This window comes from Narcine bancroftii, chromosome 1 (assembly GCF_036971445.1).
Source record: "Narcine bancroftii isolate sNarBan1 chromosome 1, sNarBan1.hap1, whole genome shotgun sequence".
In the NCBI taxonomy this organism is placed as follows: domain Eukaryota; kingdom Metazoa; phylum Chordata; class Chondrichthyes; order Torpediniformes; family Narcinidae; genus Narcine; species Narcine bancroftii.
Window position 1 is genome coordinate 451,034,894 of NC_091469.1, and position 23,603 is coordinate 451,058,496.

The following is a 23,603-nucleotide window of genomic DNA, read 5'->3' on the forward strand; positions in this document are numbered from 1 at the left end:
TCAAGCAAAATATTTCACTGACAATTGGGTCAAGAGCATGTGGTTCTCAACCTTTCACACATACCACCTTAAGTAATCTCTTACCAATCACAGATAAGGAATACTTAAGGTGGAATGCGAGATTTTAAAAAAAGGTTGCCCATTCATGTTCTAGAAGCTAAAACATCTTGGCAATGGCACTGAAGGCATGTGTTCTAGAACTAACTGACACTAGCAAACTATACCAGTCCAGATACCACACTGGTGCTTTCAGTTCAATTGCAACACAGGTGTCTCGTACCTTGATGAAGGTCTCAAGCCCAAAACGATGGTTATGTATCTTTATCTTTGCTACATAAAGAACACTGTTTGACCAGCTGAGTTTATCCAGAATTGTTTTTACTTCAACCACTGTGCTGTAGACTTGTGTGTTTTATTTTAGATGAAGACATTGACTGTGCCATAAAGTAGAATCTACTCTCCAAAGGACCCCTCTGGTGAAGTTAAAAGTTAATGGGCATCAAATGAAAATGTTCCATGGCTGGCTTCAAAATTTACAAAGCGAGTGAGATTGTTGGAGGTCAATCCTTCTAATTCCCAGCAGGAGTTCCTTGGGTTAGTGTCCTAAGCCCTAACATCTTCAGCTTCTTCCACAATTACCTTCCTTAGATCAGAAAGTCTGAAGTGTGGATGTCTTCAGATGATTGCACAATAAAGTTCCATATGCACTCAATAAATGGCACAGCTCATACCAACCTGCAGCAAGATCCAAACAACATTCAGTCATGGACTGGACAGTGGTAAGCAACAATCAAGCCAAACAAGTGCCAGGCAGAGACCATCTCTAAATAAGAACGATTTAATAGTGAAGTTCAATTGTATGACCATTGGTAAGTCATTCATTCATGAATATCCTGTTGGTTAACACTGACTAGAAATTAAACTGTACCAACCACATAAACACTGTGGTACAAGAATAGGCTAGATGTTGGTGCTCCTGTGGTGAATGACTCAACTCCTGGAACCCTAAAGTCCTCCCCCCCCACCCCCCCACCCCCCACCATCTGCAGTGGATAAAGCTAATGGGTGACCTGATAGAGATATACAACATTTTGAGGGAGGTAGGTGGCAAGAATAATTTTTCCCATACAGTGTGTGTATAAAACAAGAGGACCCCAAATTAAAGTGAGAAGTAGGAGGTATCGGGTGTATCTGAATGGGAGTTTTTGATGCAGAGAATGGATGGAATCTTCAAGGTAGCGTCTGAGGAGATAGTGGACACAGGTTATCTCATAATATTTAAGAAGCATCTAGACACAACCACCAAGGTAGAGGCAAGAAACCAAATTGAGTCAATGGGATTAGTATTGATAAATACAATGCTCAACATGGACGTGGTAGGTTGAGGGGCCAGTTTCAGTGCTATATGTCAATTACAAAACAAAAGGCAAAGGTGTTATAAAATGCTATTCACTTGCCTGAATGACTGTAGGACCAATAACACACAAGAAGCTCCACACGATTTAGAACAAATCAATCAGTTTGATTAACATTCCATCAACTACCATAAACGTCATTTCTTCTACCACCAGTACACTGTTGCTCGATGTAACATCTCCTAACACAAACTGGTGGCTGGCTAATGTTGTCCATGTAAGAGCACCTCCCAAATTCACAATCTTCTATTCCTAAGGAAAGTGGCAGTCAAAATAGTAAATGCTATCGCCTGCAGGTTACTCATCAAGTTACTTACCATCCTCATGTGTAAATTTGTCACTGATTTCAATGCTGGGTCATAATGATGGACCTCCCTCCCAACAACACTATGAAATTATTGTCTCAAGAAGCCAGCTGAGGTTCAAGACGGCAGCTTACAACTGCCTACTCAATGGGACGGGCAACAAATTTTGGATGATTCAGTGATGTCCTTGATAAATGGATAAATAATAAATCAAGTGGCTGTAGAGAAGGTCTAAGTTGTGGATTCACAATCCTATCAGTGCCAATGAGGTAATACATTACTGAATAATGAAATCTGGATTATTTCATCCGCTAAATTTAGCAAATACTCCATTCCAGAGAGTTATTGGACTGACAGATCCAGGTTGGCAGCTGTTGACCTTTACTGGAACAGTATTAAAGTACGGCTCTCAAAAACTGCAAAAATCATTCTTGTCAAAAAAAAGTCCTTCACAATTATGACAGTGAATGCCAGATGCTGGTAAAATGATTTTTTGTGAAGTAAATTGCATCCAAACACTTCCACAATGACACTTGTGGAAGTTCTCCTCATGAGAAGAGGTGTAAAAATCATAACTGACTTCCTGACCTAATTATTAGACTGGGAAAGGGTGCAATACAGCTGGCAAAGAGTGTTTTTTTAACTAGCCAGATGACTCTTACTCCAAAAGGCCATTGATACCATAATATCTTTCGTGGATTAATGAACCTTCTATTTTGTGACTGCCATTCCTATCAGAGATAGAAATTGATGTGCTCAATCCCTGCTCTAGCCTGGCCTCTGAAGTCTGGGAGGTTGCTAATGTCAAAGGTAAACCTGAACCATTTGTATCCATGTTTGGCTGTTGTAATGTTGGTTAAGCACTTTCATTCACTCAACAATTTGAAAAATTATCCTGATATGTCCTTTTCAAAGAAGCAGAATAATACATTGCTTTTAATCATCAGGAAATGAAGGACGGTGATATTGTTAATGCTGTCAAGTGGAACTTGTTCTCTAAAAACCTTGATGATGCACAATTTGTATTTCATCAATATCACTCACCTCCAGACAGCATCACAGTCTTGGTCCAAACAAACCAAAGATATGATTTTGAGAGGTGAGAATAGAGTGTCATTAGCCTTGTCATCAAGGTATCATTTGATGAATGTAACATTAAGGAGTTCTAGTGGAACTGAAATAAACAGACATCAGGTAGAAAGCACTCCAAGGCATTCCTTGTACAAAGGAGGATGGTTGAGTCATTTGACGTTGGTCAAGCCAGGCCAAGAATATTATCATATTCAATGCAATCAACTATCTTCAGCATTGTTCGCCAGCTTCCTTTCAATGTGAAGTAAGAAATGGGAATGCTCTTTGACTTTTGCACTACTTTTAAATTAGTAAATGAAGTTGTCCGTGCAGAGGACAAGTGATGAGGTGAAGAGGACTGTAACCATGTGAAAATGTTAACTGCGTTTTCATATGATTATCATTAAGAAGTAGTTTAAAGAGTTAAGTTTAAATGTAACGGATCATATACGTATGTGAAGAGTAGCTATTCCGGATAGATAAGAATGGAAAGTGTAATCCCACATTGCTTGAAAATAGTCAGGCTGTGAATGAAAATGATGAACTAGGAGGACTGAGGGATAGATTATCATGGCCACAAAACGTAAGATGTAATTAGTGACCAGTAAAAATATATTCAGAGTTTTTGAAGGGGTTTAGCTGGATAGCACATTTCCTCTTCCTCCTCCATACTCATTCATCAGTTTCTAGATACAGTACATCTCTAAGTTTATAATTTACAATTATCAAGCATCTAACCCCCCTTTTCTTTGACAGGCTCCATCATCATTTGCTCCAAAATCTCTCTTGGTCTCAGTCCTAACAGACATATTTTATGTTCTCTACATCTCTTCCCCCTTTTCCATCACTTTAAAATACATTTTCTAACGTAACCTCATTCTGATGAAAGATTCAGAGTTCAAATTTCAGAGTTTACATTTATTGTCAGAGTATATTTGTATATGACATCACATAAAACCCTGAGATTGTTTCTCCTGTGGGCCAGACAAAATCTCAACTTATCAGTCCAAATTGTACTCAAGACAAAGAGATAAATGCAAACAACTGTGCAAATACTGAAAAAAAACTATTCAGTATATATATATTCAGTGCAAACTAAGAGTCTTTAAATAAGTCTCTAATTGAGTTTGTTGTTTTGAAGTCTGATGATGGAGGGGTAGCAACTGTTCCTCAACCTGGTGGCATGAGTCTTGTGGCACATACAGGGTACCTCTTTCCTGGTGGCAACCGGGAGAACAGAGCATGTCCCTGGGTGGTGTGGACCCTTGATAATTGCTGCTGCTCTCTGATGGCAGTGTTCCATGCAGATTTTCTCGGGAAGAGATCTGCATGTAATGCACTGCGCCATGTCAACCATCAGGAGCAGGGTTCTCTGCTCAAAGGTATTGGTTTACCATTACCAGGCCATGATGCAGCTGGTCAGCACACTTTCCACTGCACATCTGCAGAAGATTGCCAAGGTTTCTGATGTCATGGCGAATCTCTGCAAATTCCTACAGATGTAGAGGCGCTGCCGTGCTTTCTTCACAATGACATTGGTATCCTCAGTCCAGGAAAAGGTCCTTCGAGATAATGATCCCAAAGAATTTATATGTGTTCACCTCTGATCCTCCAATTATCATCAGATCAGACAACTTTGGTTTCCCCTTCCTAAAGTCTACAATCAGCTCCTTGGTTTTGATGGCATTGAGTAAAAGGTTCAGCCAAGGGTCCAATCTCCCTCCTGTATTCTAACTTGTCACCCCTTTTTAAACATTCCTGTAATATCATCAGCGCTTTCTATATCATGTTATTCTTGTCCTAAGCCATAGTTGTAGGTGTAAATTGAGTAGAAAATGGGACTATATATGCAGCCCACAGAAATTGTGGAGATGTTCTCCCAATCCACACTAGAAGTGAGGAAATTCATGAGCCATGGTATTGAGGCCCAGGTTTGCTGATCAATTTTGAGGGGATAATGGTGTTGAATGCAATCTGTAGTCGATAAAGAGCATCCTGATATATGTGTCTATGCTGTCTGAATTTTGTGTAGAGTTTTGTGTAGAGCCAGTGAGATGGCATCTGCTGTAGACCCATTGTTGCGGAAGGCAAACTTGAATGAATCCACAGTGGCTGTTCAGACAGGAACTGATATACTTCAACACCATCCTCTCAAAACACTTCATCACTGGGGATATGAGTGCTACTAATCATTAGTCATTTAAGTAGGTTACCACACTCTTTTTGGGAACCGGTACAATTGAGGTCTGCTTGAAACAGGAGGCCACCATGCCCTGTCAGAGTGAGATGTTGAAGATATCCATGAAAACATTGGCCAGTTAGTCAGCATATTGGCCAGTTTTAAATACTCAGCTGGAGCTCCATCCCATCCAGAAGCTTTTCTTGGATTCACTCTTAATTCCGCATGTTATCTTCGGAAATGCCAAGTTTGCATCTTTTGCCAAAGATGCTGCCAGCTCTGTTGAGAATTTCCCAAAGTTCCTTTTATAATTTCAAATTTTTATAAGCTGCAGTTTTGTGGTTTTTCAGTTCCTCGTTTTATATTTATATAATTTACTGTAACCAAAATAAAGCTTTGTGAGGAACAGTATCTGATGCTTTGTTTTTCTGCAAATGCTCCACACAACATGCTACGATTATGGAAACAGTTTACATTAAATACAGTTAGCTTATATGTGAAAAAATATAAAGGAAGAACAAATTATAAATTACTAATAGCCTTTGAATAGTGATAATTGCATTTAATATACTACAGTCATGGACATAGAGTCATAATATACTAGAACATAGAAACAGACCTTAGTCATCCATGTACCCAAGTTATCTATCTAAGCTTGTGCCATTTCCCTGAATTTGGCTCATTCTCTAAACCTATCCTATCTATGAACCTGTTTTAATATCCAAATGTCTTAAATGCTTGGAAATCTTTTGTTTTTTTTTCAAGCGAAGGAGTTAGGAACATTTAAAAGTTGTGAAGGTATTTTAAAATTAAGTACAAAGCAGTCTTCTGATGAGACAATTTAACAAAGGAGCTGTTCAAAATCTATAAAAAATGCAAAGATCAGTCACCACTATCACACAAACAATTGTTAATAATTTCAACAATTATATGAGAATAATTTGCACCAGTGCACTTGTTTATAAGACCTTTTAAAGACTGTATATGAAATAAAGAAATAATTTAAATGGGTTGAAGGAATACAAGAACCATTAATTAAAAAAATGGACTTCAATATAGTGAAAGTTAGAAATTGATTCAATTTAGAACAATGGGTATCAAGAATTAAAATACAATTGCCAAAATTGTATGAATTGACAGACACATTTTGTTGAATGACTTGGATATATTTCGATGAATAATATGACCACATTCTTTGAATGACAAATGCATTTTTTTGTGGACAAAATGAATAAATTCTAGTGAATGACATTTGTAACAAATACTAGCAATTTAATAACCTATCCTCAATGCAGCAATGTTTCTTTCTTTTGAATATTTCTTTGTTTCTTTTTATATGAATTATGAGAAAATCTGTTGACCATGGTGGTAGTCTCTCCAATGTCCAACTTTGGCAAAATCTTTACCCAGAGAGTGGTAGGTGCCTGAAACAGTATGCCTGAGGTTGTGCCAGAAGCAGATAAATAGTAACATGTAAGACGCTTCTAGATAGACATAGGAGTATGCAGGGAACTGAGCAATATGTGTCATTTGCAAGCAGCAGTGTTTTAGTTTAATTTGGACATTGTGTTTAGCATAGGATATGTGAGTAGATGGGTCTGTTCCATGTTGTATTGCTTTATGTTCTCCCATTTACATTTTCATCCAAATCATTTACTCACTCAAACAGCAGGGGTCCAAAAACCAATCCCAAACCCTAACCCTACAGAACACCACTGGTCACAGACCTCCAACCACCAGAAATCCCTGTCTACTATGGGCAAGCCAATTCTGAATCCTTTGCCAAGGATCCCATGCAGCTTCATCTTCTGGATCAGCCTATCATGAGGGATCTTGTTAAATGCCTTACTAAAATCTATGTAAGCAACATCCACTAGCTTTCCTTCATCAATTTTGTCACTTTCTCAAAACACACACACACACACACACACACACACACACACACACACACACACACACAACAAACTTGTAAGACGTGATTTGTCCCACATAAAGCCATGCTGACTATTATTAATCTGAACCTGACTTTCCAAGTATGAATAAGTCATAACCCTAAGTATTTTCTCCAACAGCTTCAGTACTGGCCTATGATTTATTGGATTTTCTCTTTCACTTCTTGAACAAAGGCACACTATTGGCTAATCTCCGGTCCTCTGGCAGTGAGGATATAAAGAGCTTTATCCAGACCCCAGCAATCTCCTCCTTTGGCTTTTATCAATAACCTGAGATACATTCTGTCAGGTGCTGGGGATTTGTCCAACTTCAATGTTCTTCAAAATATCTCACACCACCATTAGCTTTCCCTACACTGCCCTCACTATCCTCTTCTCCTTGGTGAATCTTGGTGCAAAGTACTCATTAGTACTTCACACTTATCCACCAAGCATAAATTCCCTCTGTTATTCTTGAGTGGTCCTCTCCTCCCCTTAGATATCCCTCGTAGTTTAAGTAATAAATTAATAGATAATCTATAAGTTAACTGCTGTGTTCTAAATCTTTGGAAAAGTATAGTGATGCGGTCGATATTACTTACAGAATGGAATAAATGCAAACAATATTGAACTCCCAAAGAAAAAACATGGACACTTATTCTGGCATTTTATTTTATGATAAATATATCAAATATAGATGATTGATTTACATCTTTCCAATAGCATATTTTCATGAAATAGATGTGAGATAGAAAAACTACTCAAACTTCAATAAAACATGGAGAAAATTGATAGGGCTTTATTAATAGGGCTAGGTAGGTCCTCTACCGGCACCACCTACGGCTCCTAGAACGCTTCCACCAGCGTTGTCTCCGCTCCATCCTCAACATCCATTGGAGCGCTTACATCCCTAACGTCGAAGTACTCGAGATGGCAGAGGTCGACAGCATCGAGTCCACGCTGCTGAAGATCCAGCTGCGCTGGATGGGTCACGTCTCCAGAATGGAGGACCATCGCCTTCCCAAGATCGTGTTATATGGCGAGCTCTCCACTGGCCACCGTGACAGAGGTGCACCAAAGAAAAGGTACAAGGACTGCCTAAAGAAATCTCTTGGTGCCTGCCACATTGACCACCGCCAGTGGGCTGATAACGCCTCAAACCGTGCATCTTGGCGCCTCACAGTTTGGCGGGCAGCAACCTCCTTTGAAGAAGACCGCAGAGCCCACCTCACTGACAAAAGGCAAAGGAGGAAAAACCCAACACCCAACCCCAACCAACCAATTTTCCCCTGCAACCGCTGCAATCGTGTCTGCCTGTCCCGCATCGGACTTGTCAGCCACAAACGAGCCTGCAGCTGACGTGGACTTTTTACCCCCTCCATAAATCTTCGTCCGCGAAGCCAAGCCAAAGAAAAGAAAAAGAGGTAGGGAATATTCCTATACCCTCTCCATTTATAATACTGTTTATTAAACAAAAGAATAATAAAAATTCTGTGCAAGGCTTGTAGTTTTCAATATAATCTAATCTAATACAATCTATAATATAATTTAACAGAATTTTATGTCAGAAAAACCTGTTTATGAATTGAAAATTCCTGTGTATTATAACCCAGTGTACATTTATTTAACTCTTTCTTTAATACAATGAATGATGTTCTTCATTACAATTCAATAACTAATTAAGAAACAATACTATTGTGTAATTGCTTGGAAGTAAGATCTGTCACTCTAAAAATTGCAAATGCAAACAGAAAAGAAAATCAGAAGATTTCTTTTCTGTTATCAGGAATTCCTACCTCTAGTACAAGCCAAAGCTGATGTTTATTCCTTGCATCCTTCTTATAGAACATTCCATAGAACTTGACAACATTTTCATGATCCGAGAGGGCTTGGAGGATGTTGTACTCAACCTCGATTTCTTCATCAATGTCCTAAGATTAAAAAAGAACAATTGAAACATTTATTATATTCTATATTAAGCTTTCCAATTATGACACCATCTTTCAGAGCACCAAATTACAAACCAAGGCACTTAATACAGTAAAATACCCAGCATCTAGCACCAATGGGGATTGGTAGATGCTGGATGAGTGAATTTTCTGGTTGCTTGAAATTGCATGTTCCGTGATTGTCAAACTGATTACTAGGGAGCACCTATTTAAAACTTGCATATATATTTTCCACAATTTTGTTTTGTCAGTTGCCTGAGGCTCACAATTGCTTGAATCCCAGATAATGGGGATTTTACTGTATAAGATTAATGTATGTTATTGTACTACCAAGATAGCAATCTTAACATAATAAATGAAATGGCATTAAAAAATCTGGAGGTTTCTCATCAATTTGAAAAGCTCATCCTCAGTCCCTCTGATTGCCTTTGAATCCTAGTTGACTAATTTTAATTTTACAAACATTAAAAGGTCAGGCCTCACTTTCAATGTTTACAGTAGTACCCTTCTCTCTGTTTGCACATGTTCCTGTTGACTTTTAATTACTCTCATTATTCCCAGCAATCTAAATTTGATCCATTTACAAGAGTGAATATGTATCACAAGTTATATCAGGGGAATTTATGACATTGGATTATTGCCCTTCATTCTCTTTCTGACCCTTCCACTGACTCTCACTTCATTTAACTACTCTCTGTAATTGGATCCTGGACTTCTTAACGGAAATACTACCGTCTGCCTGGGTCGGTAGCAGAATATTGAGCAGTGTCACACTGAGGACTGGTACACCTTAGGGCTGTATGCTCAGCCTGCTCTTGTTCATGCTACTGACCCATGACCGCATCGCCAGATCCAGCTCCGACAGTGTCATCAAGTTTGCAGATGACACAACAGTAGTTGGGCCTTATCAGCAACAAAAAAGAACCAGAGAACACTACAACACAGAATCAGGCCTCCTTGGCCCTTCTAGTCTGTGCCGAACCATTTTTGTACCTAATCCCACTGATTTGCACTCAGTCCATAGCCCTCCATCCTCTCCCATCCATGTACCGGTCCAAATTCTTCTTAAATGTTAAAATGTACCCTGCATTCACCACTTCAGCTGGCAGCTTGTTCCACACTCCCATTAATCTTTCTGTGAAACATTTACGTTTTCACTCTGAGACCATGACCTTGTTTGTATCTCACCTACCTTCAGTGGAAAAAGCCTATCTATATTAACTCTGTCTATCCCCGTCATAATTTTAAATACCACTTTTTTTTCATCTATATGTAGTTTCTATTTTTTTTCTGAAGCCATACGTGTTAATTATAAAAGAGAATGATCTGACATATTCTACTTTTATATTCAATGGATACTACATGTCCTTGCAAATGAGCTGATAATAAAAAAAATCTATTCTAGAATAAGAATCATATCGGGATGAATAAAATGAAAAATCTTTTTCCTTAGGATTCAACCTTCTCCAAATATCAACTAAATTCATTTCTTTCATTAATACTAACATTTGTTTTGCCATTTTGGATCTAGTTACTAATTTTGGAGATTTATCTTTTAATGGATCCAGACAGCAATTAAAATCCCCTCCCATCATTACCTTATCATATCTCTACACCAAATTAAAAAAAGGAATCCTGAATAAATTTCTTGTCATCAACATTTGGCATATAAATATTCATAAGTGTCCAGAATTCCAAATAGATTGGACAATTAAGCACTAAAAGTCTTCCCACTGAGTCACAAACAATTGATTCTAATTTGAAAGGCAATTTCTTATTAATTAAAATAGCCACACCTCTCGCTTTTGAATTGAAAGAAGAAGCTGTAACTTGACCAACCCAAATCGTTTTCAATTTCTGATGTTCTTTTTCAGTCAAATGAGTTTCTTGCAAGAAAGCATACCTACTTTCAACATTTTTAATATAACCCAAAACTCTCTTTCTCTTAATTGTATTATTGAGCCCATTAACATTAAATATCACAAAATTTAATTTACTCGCCATCATATTTAATATCGTGAATGCCAAACTTCTGCTGCCTGCTGTTATGGGACCCCCATCTGTGGTTAAACTGCAAAACAAAATACATCTCCTCGATAGAAAAGAAAGAAACCCTTAAAAAGAGAAAAAATATATAAACCCATCCGAAAGAAAAAATACTGACAAGCAGTACTACCTCACTCTATTATACAGGAAGTGATCGACGTCACCAAGTGGCCAATGACTTTGGAAGGAGAAGCAAACAAAACCCCCCCCCCCCCCGACAGAACAATTAAGTAAAACTAACAATACTTAAAAAAAAAACATTTAAAGTATCATACACTGCTTGTAAATCTCTTAACTTGGTCGTCATCAATATCAATTTCAGTTAGTTCGTGGCATTCCATCTCCTGTGAACCATCTTTCCCTCCTTGAGCTGTCTTCAATTGTTGAGAAAGTTGATCTTGTCTTTTTTTCCTGCTTATTTTCAGGCAATGAATTCGCAAATAGATCATCAGTAAAATGGGTTTGATATTCACCATAAAAAACCTTGGGAGTAGCAGGGTATCTAAATGCAAATTTATATCCTTTCTTCCATAATACAGATTTAGCAGGGTTAAATTCTTTATGCTTATTAATAATAGTTTGGCTCAGGTCTGCATAAAAAAAACCCACTATGTTATTCTTGACCAAAAAAAGGGTCCGGTGCCTTCTTGCATTTTGAACTGCGACTCTTAAAATCATTTCTTTGTCTTGATAACCTAGAGATCTCATTAAAACAGAGTGTGGCGGTTGGCCAGTTAAAGGTTTCTTCCTAATAGCTCTGTGTGCTCTGCCTAATTCCAAACCATTTGGAAAATAATCTCTTCTCAAAACTTCAGGAATCCAATTCTGAAAAAACTGTACTGGATCTGAGCCTTCAAATTCTCCCAGTCAATCGACAATCTTAACCTTATTTCTACGACTGATTTTCCAAAACATCAACTTTTTAAAATAAATCATTTCTTTGTACTTCCCAAGCAGTAAAATAATCCTCCATCTTAATAACCATATCTTTACATTCTACCACATCTTCACGACAATCCTAAAACTCCTCTTCAATTTTCCAAAATTTAATTTGCATTTTATCCACCAGCTTTGCACGTTTTGCCACATCATTCTTAGTAGTTAACATTTTATCCTTCAAACTACTAAATTGTTCCTCCATAGATGAAAAACCTTGACTCCTTTAAGTTTGCATTTGTTTAGTTAAAATATTAAACTGACCTGATGGGGTTGCATGAGTTTCAGGCCCAGTTTTATTCTCAGTATATTGAACAGTCTTATCTAAGGACCTGCCCTGATAAATGACTGATCCCTCTTCTTCAGTCGTTGGAAAAATTTCCTCTTCTTCAGCCACCCCAATGATGTCTTCCTCCTCCTCCTCCTCCTCCGTTGACACAAACAGCAGCTTCATCTATTGGCGGGGTCTTGGCTTCTCCCTCAACAGCCCAGCACTGCTGGACTCTGAGGAGTCGGCCCCTCCTGCAGCGAGAATCAGACCCTGTGCAGTGCACATGTGGAGAGTTGCGCGCACGCGGAGCTGCTCCTAAGAGTCAGGAGGAGGACGTCTCCGAGCTCCAGCATCATCAGCGCTGGAGTTAGCTGAACACTAGGCGGTGGGTGTCACATCGACTTTGGTGGATGAGAAAACAAATCTGCAGGCTCCGTTTGCCAGGCCCAAGCTCTTCAGTAGTTGCTGTTTGTTTCAGTCATTTTTTTTCCCCAATCTGTTGTTTCTTCTTCCTCATGATCGCTTCCAGTAATGTTTATAATAATTCCAAAAAAAACGTACTATTGTTATTTTATGCTAAAAACACCATTTTTTGTTCGGGTTTTGGAAAATTCTGCTGGGAGAGATGTCTTCCCATGTCTCCCACCTATGCCATCATGCCAAGCCCCCAATTTTAAATACCTCTATCAAATTTCCCCTCATTCTCGCTACAGGGAATAAAGTCCTAATCTGTTTAACCTTCCCTTTGTTATTCAGCTCCTGAATTCTGGGCAACATCCTAATAAATCTGCTCTGCACTCTTTCAATCTTATTACTATCTTTCCTGTAGTCAGGTGACCAAAACTTCATACCATACTCCAAATTTGGCCTCACCAATGCCTTATACAACTTTAACATAAAGTTCTCCCAACTCCTGTAACTCAATACTTTGATTTATCAAGGCCGACATGCCATAAGCTCTCTTTACAACCCTATCCAGCTGGGATGCCGTTTTCAGGAAATATGCACGGTATCAGTTGTTACATACTAGACAACAGCAATAGAAATGAGCCCAGATGATGGTATATTTAAAATAATATTTTTAAGTATTAATTAACAATAACATAACACCTTATCTAACTTCTTTACACTTATCTGAACTTACCTACCTCAACCCCCAACTATGTGCTAACATACTGGTGTGTGTGTAGAATAACTTAAGCCACTACAGCTTAAGCCCCAATTCTCAAAAGGTTCAAAGTTCAGTTTCGGAAATTCAGGTTGCCACGTAGGCTTGAAATTAATGCGACATACAAGCTTTAGATGAAATTAGCAGTTCCTTAAGTGGGTGAGAGAGTCCAGGGTTGACAGCATGTTTAAAAACTCACAAAACCATTGTCGAAGTGCTTCCAGCGAAATGTCCATTTTTAGACAAGTGATAACCAAAACTCCTCCTTTCTTTGGCATAGGGGACACAAAGCTTCCAAAACCCTTTTTCTTGTCAACCAAACTTAAGACACACTCTCAAGCTCACATGTCTATTCATGGCCTTTCACACTATCCACCCTGACCACCGGCAGATTGGAGGAACAACACCTCATTTTTCATCTGGTCACCCTCTAGCCTCAGGGAATGAACATTGAATTCACTGCATTCCAGTAATCAGCTTGTCTTTTCCCCCCTCCTCCCTTTAACTAGATATTCCAATTCTTACTTCCTTTCTCTCTCCACCTAGCCTAGACTCCTTCTACCCCCTTCCTGCAGTCCTTCCCCCCACCCTAAACCTACCATCTCCACCCTCAGCATCTCCTCTCCCCCCTTCCCCCTTTTGTTCGGACATCTCTCGTGTACCCCCACACCTTGATGAAGGGTCAAGCCTGAAATGTTGGTGATGTATTTTTCCCTTTGGTACATAAAGGCACTGTTTGATGCGTTGAGTTCCTACAGCATTTGTGTGCTTTTTCAAGTGACACTCACACTGGGTCACCATCCAAATACATTATTTCTTCTGCTTTCAGAACTTTTTCCCTGGGTAGCTGAACAAAGTGACTTTCACTTTTGATCATCGAATGGTATTCTCATTTCCCTACAATCTGGAGAAATCAGACAGTTTGTCTATAACCACACACGCAGCAACAATCAGCAAAGTATCCCTTCTAAAGGATAATTCTCCAAGTACTGACTTCTCAAAATGGCCACACTCATTCTCCTCTAACAGGAGGAAATCAGACAGGTTGACTTTAACCACACAGGAGGCCAATCCAGTACAATATTTCTTCCAAGAGCTCTTTGCTCCTGTGCTGTCTCCTTAAAAATTGCACCTGAGCAAAAATGTGCACTCGATCTTGAATCAGTTGTTCATTTGGTCTCTGCCCTTGGGTTTCCTCTCTTTTCAAGAGGTATCCAATTTAGGAACATGATGTCTTCAACCTGCTGTTGGTTCACAGTTACTCCAAAACATTCAGGATTTTATTAAAACTCTTCTCTTAAAGTGACAGTCCCACACAAATGAAAATAGAATGTTACGAACACCGAGGACCCATAAACCCAGCAGCAATATATATTCACAAAGACAAATGGTTACTTAAACAAAAGCTGCTTATAATTATCTTTAAACATGAAAATAGGATCAAATTTTAACTTATCACTATTGACTTACTTAACCTAACTTAATCCCCTTCTAATTCTAAATGCAAGTGTATGTAATGTGTGTGTAAGTTCAGAAAAGTTATTTGGTTCACAGTCTAATCTCACTTCTCATTCCTCCAAGTTCACTGGTTGCAGGCACCAATTCTTATACTGTGCACAGAATTTAACATTTATAAAGTTCACCAGGCTTTGGTGCTTGAAAGGTAAATGGTTACCACTCAGGAAGGTTCTTGTTAGTTTTCAGAGATAGATTTGTTGTTCCAGGGCATCCACAACTGATGGGCTTCCATCAGTCACCTCAGTGTCTTGCTGACGAAACTTGCACCATTAGGGATCTCCAGATGATAACCTCTTTCTTTCTGGTCACCACAGAGTTCTTTTTTTGTTTCCCTTATTCCAAGTGAAACAATAGACAGCCAGTCCTCTCTTCTTGCATGAACCACAAGGACTGTGACAAGGCTGTCTTCCAAATAGAGTTTTCCACAAGCTTGCCATTTTCTCCTGTTCCAGTCCCAGCTGCCTCTGCTGGCTGTTACACTGTAGACTGATCTCTATCTCTCTCTCTGAGAGAAAGACTCTTTGACTCTCTTTGCTTGCAAAACAAAATGGCCCTCTTACAACAACAAGCTCTACTCCAGACAGAAGGCGGCTTAAATAAGATCTTTCATCTGTTGTCTTTTGTAAACAACAATTCATTAGTGAAGTCTTCTGGACACTCTTGAAAGCTCTTGCAAAAGCTGTGGAGCCGATATGTCTAGCATGGGGCAGAGCTCCAATATTTTAAATAAGATCTGTTTTAGAGTGTTTGTATGTAACCTACTCTAACAAACCTTTCCCAATTTATCTCCCAAAAACATATCAATCTACTCTGTCACAGGACTGAAAAATGGGAGCACGTAATAGAGTATTCTCAGATCCCTCTGTTCTACTGCACTCCTCAGTCCTTATCATTTACCATGTAAATCCTTTCTTGGTTTGTCCTTCCAAAATGTAATGCCTCATACTTGTTTATATTAAATGCCATCTGCCATTTTTCATCCGATTTTTCCAGCTGGTCCAGATCCCTCTGCAAGCTATGAAAACTCTCTTCACTGTCCACAACACCTCCAAACTTAGTGTCATCTGCAAACTTTCTGATCCAATTTAACACATTATCAACCAAATCATTGATATAGATAGCAAACATCAATGATCCCAGCACTGATCTCTGAAGCACACCTTTCATCTCAAGCCTCCAATATGAGAAGCAATCATCCACTACTACTGTCTGGCTTCCCCCATTCAGCCATTGTCAAATCCAGTTCACTATGTCATCTAGTGTCTAAACCTTCCTGACCAACCTCCCATGTGAGATCTTATCAAAGCCTTACTAAAGCCCGTGTAGACAACGTCCACAGCATTTTCTTTGTCAACTTTCTTGCTAACCTCCTTGAAAAACTCTACAAAATTGGTTAAATATGACATACCATGCACAAAGAGTGGAAAATCTTGTGAAGTAGTGTGAGAGTAAGAACCTAAGTCTCAAGGTGGACAAGATGAAGGAGATAATAATGGAATTCAGAAGGACCAGGAATGACCACCCCTCCACTACACATCAACAGTTTAATGGGTGTTTATTGGACAGCATGGACTCATAGGGCTGAATTGCCTTGTTAAAGTACTGTAGGTCTAAGTTTAAATTTAAATTTTAAAAAGAACTCTCTAATAGAGAGAGTGGAAAGCACCAAGTTCCTTCGAGTTAACTTAATTAGTGACCTATCATGGACATTCAACATCTCCTCACTTGTCAGGAAGGCACAACAGTGACTGGACTTCCTGAGAAGTGGGCAAGTTTACCAGCCACCATTATATCAACCTTCTTTAGGAGCTATCGAGAGTGTCCTGGCCAGCTGCATCACAGCGTGGAATGGTTGTTGCAGAGAAATGTGTTGGTCAATCCACAGAATCAGAAGAGTGGCAGAGAGAATGACTGGACTGCCCCTCCTCCACATCGATGTGATCTATTGGGATCATTGTCTGAAGAAGGCGCTCACAATCATTGAAGACCCCTTCCATCCGACACACAGCATCTTTCAGCTGCCTCTGTCTGGAAAGAGATACAGGAGGATCAGAGCCAGCACCACCAGGCTGAGGAACAAATTCTTCCCATGGACAGTGAGAATGCTGAACGACTAAAGGAACTGCTCACACTAGCCATCCGAGACTTTCATTTGTACAAAACAAAACAATATTTATTTATTATAGTATAGTACTTTTCCTGCATATGTATTATTTGCCTGTATGTGTGTCTGGATATTTTTGCACCGAGGACAGAAGAATGCTTTTTCGTTGGGTTGTACTTGTACAATTAGATGACAATAATTTTGACTTGACTTGAAAATGCTATCTTTCGATTTTCCTCTGATATGTGTCAGAGATTGTTCACTTCTACAGCTCTGCTCACTCGACATTTAGTGGTATAATTCCTCTGCCCATACAGATGTTATTAATGCAACATAAAACTGCATTATTGACTAATTCTTATCGTTGATGTGCTCTTTTTGCGATATTGTCTTGAAGTGTAGGAGTAGCCTCTACCAATGGAATCTGTGTTTACCTTTTTCTTCCATTATTCTCCAGATATACTCTCCATAGAGAGTACGAACAGAGAAAACCAACTTCAGTGGCAATCAAGTGATTGTCATTGGGATCAGATATAAGAGTCGATGTCATTCCAAATATAAGAGTGCATTGCATCAGGTTAATAACCAAATTAATCAAGTGATTGTCTTTGGGATCAGATATGAGTCGATGTCATTCCAAATATAAGAGTGCTTTGCATCAGGTTAATAACCAAATTAATACACTGGTAAAAAGATGTCCCATATCCAGTTTTGGTTTAATTCCTGCAATGAAAATAAACTTGTAATATATGCGTAATCCCTGACACACTCAATTTTGAATTTTTAGCAATATAAATGGCAAAGATTGATAATGCTTATTGCTATAATTTGTCTACCTCATTTTGGATTAATTCTTATCCCATTTTTCTTATGTAAACTATTTTTTTCCTCATTGGCAGAATGCAAATGAGATCTTCCAAACAGTCCCCAAATGCATCCTTTGCAATTTCTGCAAGGAAATAAGCTGGAAGTATTTAGTTACTGGGAATGACCTGCTGTTTCCTAGGTTTACTGGTTTGTCAGTTAGATTGAAGTTCTGTTTATTGATATATGCATTTGATTTTTTTCGTAACCTCTATCCTCCTGATAGAAAAGTAATAAGTAATAAAGTCAGAATCAGAATTTATTGACATGAACAAGGCACAAAATTTGTTGATTTGCGGCAGCGTCACAGTGCAAACGTTAATATAAACCACCTTACAACAATAAATAAAAAGAGTGCACAAAAAGCCAGAATAAGGCCGTGTCTTTGGTTCTTTGATCATTGAGGAATCTGACGGCAGTGGGGAATAAGCTGTCCTTGGGCTGCTGAGTGCTCGTCTTTAGGCTCCCTGTACCTTTTACTCAATGGTAGCAGAGTAAAGATGGCATAGAACATTGAACACTACAACACAGTACAGGCTCTTCAGCCCTCGATGCTGTGCTGACTCAAACATTTCTTCATAAAAAGTACTAAACCCACCCTACCCTGTAACCCTCTATTTTTCTTTCATCCGTGAGCCTGTCTCTCTCTTTGGCTTGGCTTCGCGGACGAAGATTTATGGAGGGGGTAAATGTCCACGTCAGCTGCAGGCTCGTTGGTGGCTGACAAGTCCGATGCGGGACAGGCAGACATGGTTGCAGCGGTTGCAGGGGAAAATTGGTGGGTTGGGGTTGGGTGTTGGGTTTTTCCTCCTTTGACTTTTGTCAGTGAGGTTGTCTAAGAATCTCTTAAATGTCCTTAATGTTTCACCCTCCACCACCATCCCTGGCAAGGCATTCCAAGCACCCACAACTCTCTGCATAAAAAAAAACTTATCCCTGATGTCTCCCCTAAATTTCCCTCCCTTATCTTTGTACACATGACCTCTGGTGCTTGCTGTTCCTGCCCTGGGAAAGAGGTGTTGGCTGTCCACCCTATCTATGCTCTCATAATTTTGTAGACCTCTATCAAGTCTCTTCTCAACCTTTTATGCTTTAAAGAGAAAAGTCACAATTCTATGAACCTTGCCTCATAAGACTTGCTTTCCAATCCTGGTAATTCTCCTCTGCACCCTATCAATAGCTTCCATATCCTTCCTATAATGAGGTGACCAGAACTGACACAAGTGTGGTCTTACCAGACATTTGGAGAGTTGCAACATGACCTCTACTCCTGAGCCTAATCCCCCTATTAATGAAGCCCAGCATCCCATAGGCCTTCTAAATAATACTATCAACCTGTGCATTGACCTTGAGTGATGTATGGCATTGAACTCCAAGGACCCTCTGTTCACCCACACTCTTTAGTAACTGACCATTAACCCTGTACTAATCCTTCTGGTTTGTCCTTCTAAAATGCACCCCCTCAAACTTATCTGGATTGAACTCCATCTGCCACTTTTCTGCCCAACTTTGCATCCTGTCTATAACCTCTTGTAAACTTCGACAACCTTCAACTCCATTCACAACTCACAACTCCTCCAACCTTCGTGCATGTCCAACCTTCTTCCTCTTCATCCAGGTCATTTATATAAATCACAGAGACCAGGGATCCCAGAACAGACCCCTGTAACATTCTACTAGTCACTGACCTCCAAGTAGAATATTGTCCTTTCACTACTACTAAATTTTTTTTAAATCATAGCCAAGGTTCCACTGATTCCATGCCTCATGATATTCTGGATGCCTTACTAAAATCCACGTAGACTACATCTACCACCCTACCCTCAATAATTATCTCCTCAAAAACTCAATTAGGCTTGTTAGGTATGATCTTCCCTTCACAAAGCCATGCTGACTATCCTTGAGTAGACTGTACTTCTCCAAATGCCTATAGATCCTATTCTTAAGAATCCTCTCCAATAGTTTGCACACCACTAACATAAGACTCAGCAGTCTATATTTTCCAGGATTTTCCCTATTACCTTTTTTAAACAAGGGGATTAAATTTGTCATTTTCCAATCCTCCGGCACCTCCCCTACGGCCAAAAGGGATTCAAAGATCATATCTATTGCACCAGCCATCTCTCACTTTCCGCAGCAACCTGGGGTATATCGTGTCCAGCCTGTGGACTTATTAATCTTGATGTTTTTAAGAAGATCCAGCATTACTTGTTCCTTAATCTCCACATTGTCCATCACACAGGCCTGTTCTATTTTGACCTCACCCTGTTCAAGGTTGTTTTCTCTTGTGAATACTGAAATGAAGTATTCATTTAGGAAATCCCCAACCTCTTCTGCCTTTAGGCACATGTTGCCTCCTATATCCTTTAGCAGCCCTACCTTCATTCACATCATCCTTCTGTTCTTCACATAAGCATAGAATGCCTTGGATTCTCCTTAATCCTACATGCCAAGGCCTTCTCATGGCCTCTTCCAGCTCTCTTAAGCTCCTTTCTTGTTACCATATATTTCTCATGAGCCCTTCCTGTTTCCTGCTTCCTATATCTAACATGTTTCCTTCTTCCTCTTGACTAGTTGCCTCACATGTTTTGTCAGCCATGGTTCTCTTTTCCTCCCATACTTCCCTTGTCCCAGTGGGGCAAACCTATCCTGAACCCGGCACTAGTGGTCCCTAAACTTCCTCCACATTACTTCTGTGCTTTCACCCTTGAACAACTTTCCAATTTACTCTCACTATTTCCTGCCTCATCCCTTCATAATTATCCCTTCCCTAGTTAAGAACTTCCCAATTTTGTCTGTTTTTATCCTTTTCTATAGCTATGTTGAAGCTCAGGGAATTGTTTCACTCTCACCAAAATGCTCCCTCATTTTGGGGTCTGCCAACAGATCAGGTTCATTACCCAGAACTAGATCCAGTATGGCCTGTCCTCTAGTTGGTAGGACCACATACTGTGTCAGGAATCCTTCCTGAACACACCTGACAAACTCAGCCCTATCCATCCCTCTTGCAGTCGGGAGGTGCCAGTCAATATTAGGGAAGTTGAAGTCATCCATAATTACCACACTGTATTTCCTGCACCATTCCAAAATCTGCCTGCCTATCTGCTCCTTGGTGTCTCGAGGTCTATTTGGGGGCCAAAAGGCTACACCCAGCACAGTGATAACTCCCTTCCTATTCTGATTTCCATGCACACTGATTCAGTGAACACTCCCTTTGCATAGCCTGGGTGGTGGGTGCCCTTGAGGCTGCTTCCTTAAAACACCATCTCTTGTAGGTATCCTCTATGGACTGATGTCTGGTACCCATTATATCATAGGCCAACTTAACAACCCGCTGAAGTTTTTTTTGTCCTGACAATTGGCGCCTCTGTACCAGACAGTGTTGCAACCAGCTAAGATGTTCTCCATGGTACACCCATTGGCATTTTATAAAGTCTTTTGTGAAATATTGAATCTCCTCAAAAACTTCCTCTTGAGCCTCTCCACTACTGAGCCCTTGATGAGGTCTGGGTCATGTTCTCCTGACTTCCTCTTGAAGTCCACAATTAGCTCTATGGTTTTGCTATTGTTAAGCACAAGGTTGTTGTCGTTATACCATTCTACAAGTTGATCTATCTCCCTCTTGTACACTTCCTCATTGCTATTTGTGATTCTGTTGATAACTGTGATGTCATTGGTAATATAACCATAGTCTAAATGTGTGTTTAACAGAGGCATGCTCAATTATCTCTCAGCTGTGGTAAATTGACACATATAGCACACAGACTGTACAAAAGGCACCCGGTCAAGGCATTTATTTGCAGGGTAGTTGAACTGACAGAGGATAAAAAGATTAAAAGCAAAAAAAAAAAAAAAAATTCTAGAGGGACTCAGCAGGTCACTCAGCATCTTTGGAGGGAAAGAGATTGTTTGTATTTCGGGTCAAACCCTTGCATCAGGACCGAGAGTCCAGCAGGGAGATGGCCAATGTAAAAAATGTGAGGGATTGAGGAGGGGAAGAAGCAGGAATTGGATGGATGGAGAGAGGAGGGGAGATGGGCAATGGAGGGAGGATGGAGGTAGTGACAGGCCGATGATAAATGGAGACCGTAAAGGCCTTAGAATGCATCTGGCCTACATCATTAAAATTGAATTATGTATTGACTGATGAGGCCAGTGTAGGAACAATAGATTGTTCCATATACCTGTATGGTGCAGAATGTGATTGGCAGAGTAGATGGGTGGACAAGTGGTGTAGAGTGGTGTTCTCCTTCTGCTCTTTATGCATATGCTTCGCTCAGCCCTCAATGTTTCTAATCAAGTTTTTCAATGACATTCTGAATGCTCCTTACCCTCTTTGAGTAACTGTGGGCCGGAGGTTCCCAAGAGGGCGAGGTAATGTTGCAATTGTTAAGCACATTTTTGTTTTGACATTGATCTCCTGAACAATAACCCACTTTTCTCCCATCTGCCTGGCAATCTCTCTCTGTGACCGTTATATAGTCAGGATAACGTGAACTATATTGTAATGGCAAAGAATACACCCTTCTCACTGTAGTAACTGTGGTGCACCACTGTGGTGCATATGTATATGAGTGTGTGTTAACAGCTTTCTGAGATGGTGGAAGGCATCAGTAAGTAAAGTCTCTTCTGTTATCTGAATCTTGCGTCTCTACGTTATTTAAGAAGCCTCCCAAGTAACTCCAGAGACATAACAGTTACAGACCTAAAAGATGGTCTTTTACAGGAGACGAGTGTCCAATATGCCAGTGAGCTGGTGTGCTCCAACAGAACTGAGTGAGTATGACTAAGGCCTCATACTGGGCATGTTGGCCTGGGGGTAGGGTGTGGGTTCGGGATTGGTGGAGACAATGATATTGATTCCCGTATGGATTTGGAAGTAAGCATTGATGATATTTTTCCAAACTCTGCTGTTGTTCTTGCAGGTCTCAGAAGTATATAGAAAGGCAGGGATTACCATTGCCCAATAGACCATACATTTTTCACCATACTTAATACTGGAGAAACAGTATTTGCTTGAAAAACTTAGCAGGTCAAACAGCATATCTTATATAGCAAAGTTAAAGATACATAACCAATATTTTGAGCTTGAACCCTTCATCAAGGTATGAGCAAAATGTAAGCAGGCACTTGAAAGTCTGGTGAAATAAAATGGTTGGGGGAGAGGCAGGGGTAAGGAACACAGGCCCACAGGGAAGTGGGAATAGGACAATGAGGAAGGTAGGGCAGTCCTGATCTCTGAATACAAGTTCAGTTAAATTTAATTTAGATATGCAGCATGGTACATGTTGCTCTGGCCCATGTGCTTGTGCTGCTGTGGTGAACTGCTGAACTGTATTGTATTCCTGATTTTCTGATTACCTGGCTCTGCTCCATCCTGTGATTGTATCTGTGGCCCCTCCCTCTTTTAAACCCTGCATAAACCCTTCATCACCCTGATCCTTCCCCAGAAAGCCACAGGTTGAGGTCATTGTCCATTGTGAAAAAAAACCCGTAGATCAGTGACTCGTCCTCTCAAGTTATTTACTGTGCATCAGCCACCCAAATAACCTACTACCCCCATACATTTTGAAGGAAACCAGAGCACTTGTAGGAAACCCATGTCTACATGGGTAGAACGGACAAATTCCTTACAGACCACAGTGACAACTCAAATGTTTCTCTGTTTAAATTCAGAGCTGCCTTCGTTATATTCCTGATTCTGTTCTTTCACTTTATCACCGTCTTGTCATTGACAATGTGCTGCACTGTTGGCATTGCCTTTTCACACAGACTTCCCAAAAAAATAAAAACTCTCATCAATTTCAACATGAATCACCTTTGCATTGCACATTTACTTTATTACT

At 39.8% G+C, this 23,603-nt stretch overlaps 1 protein-coding gene across 1 annotated transcript in view; it reads right to left on the reverse strand.

The window, feature by feature from the left end:
• Positions 1–23,603, reverse strand: part of LOC138751786 (myosin-IIIa-like) — a 101,950-nt gene that overhangs the window by 77,837 nt on the left and 510 nt on the right. Inside the window, exon 2 of the mRNA XM_069914573.1 lies at positions 8,698–8,832. Within this exon, the coding sequence (XP_069770674.1) occupies positions 8,698–8,832 (135 nt within the window). The remainder of the gene's footprint in view (positions 1–8,697; positions 8,833–23,603) is intronic.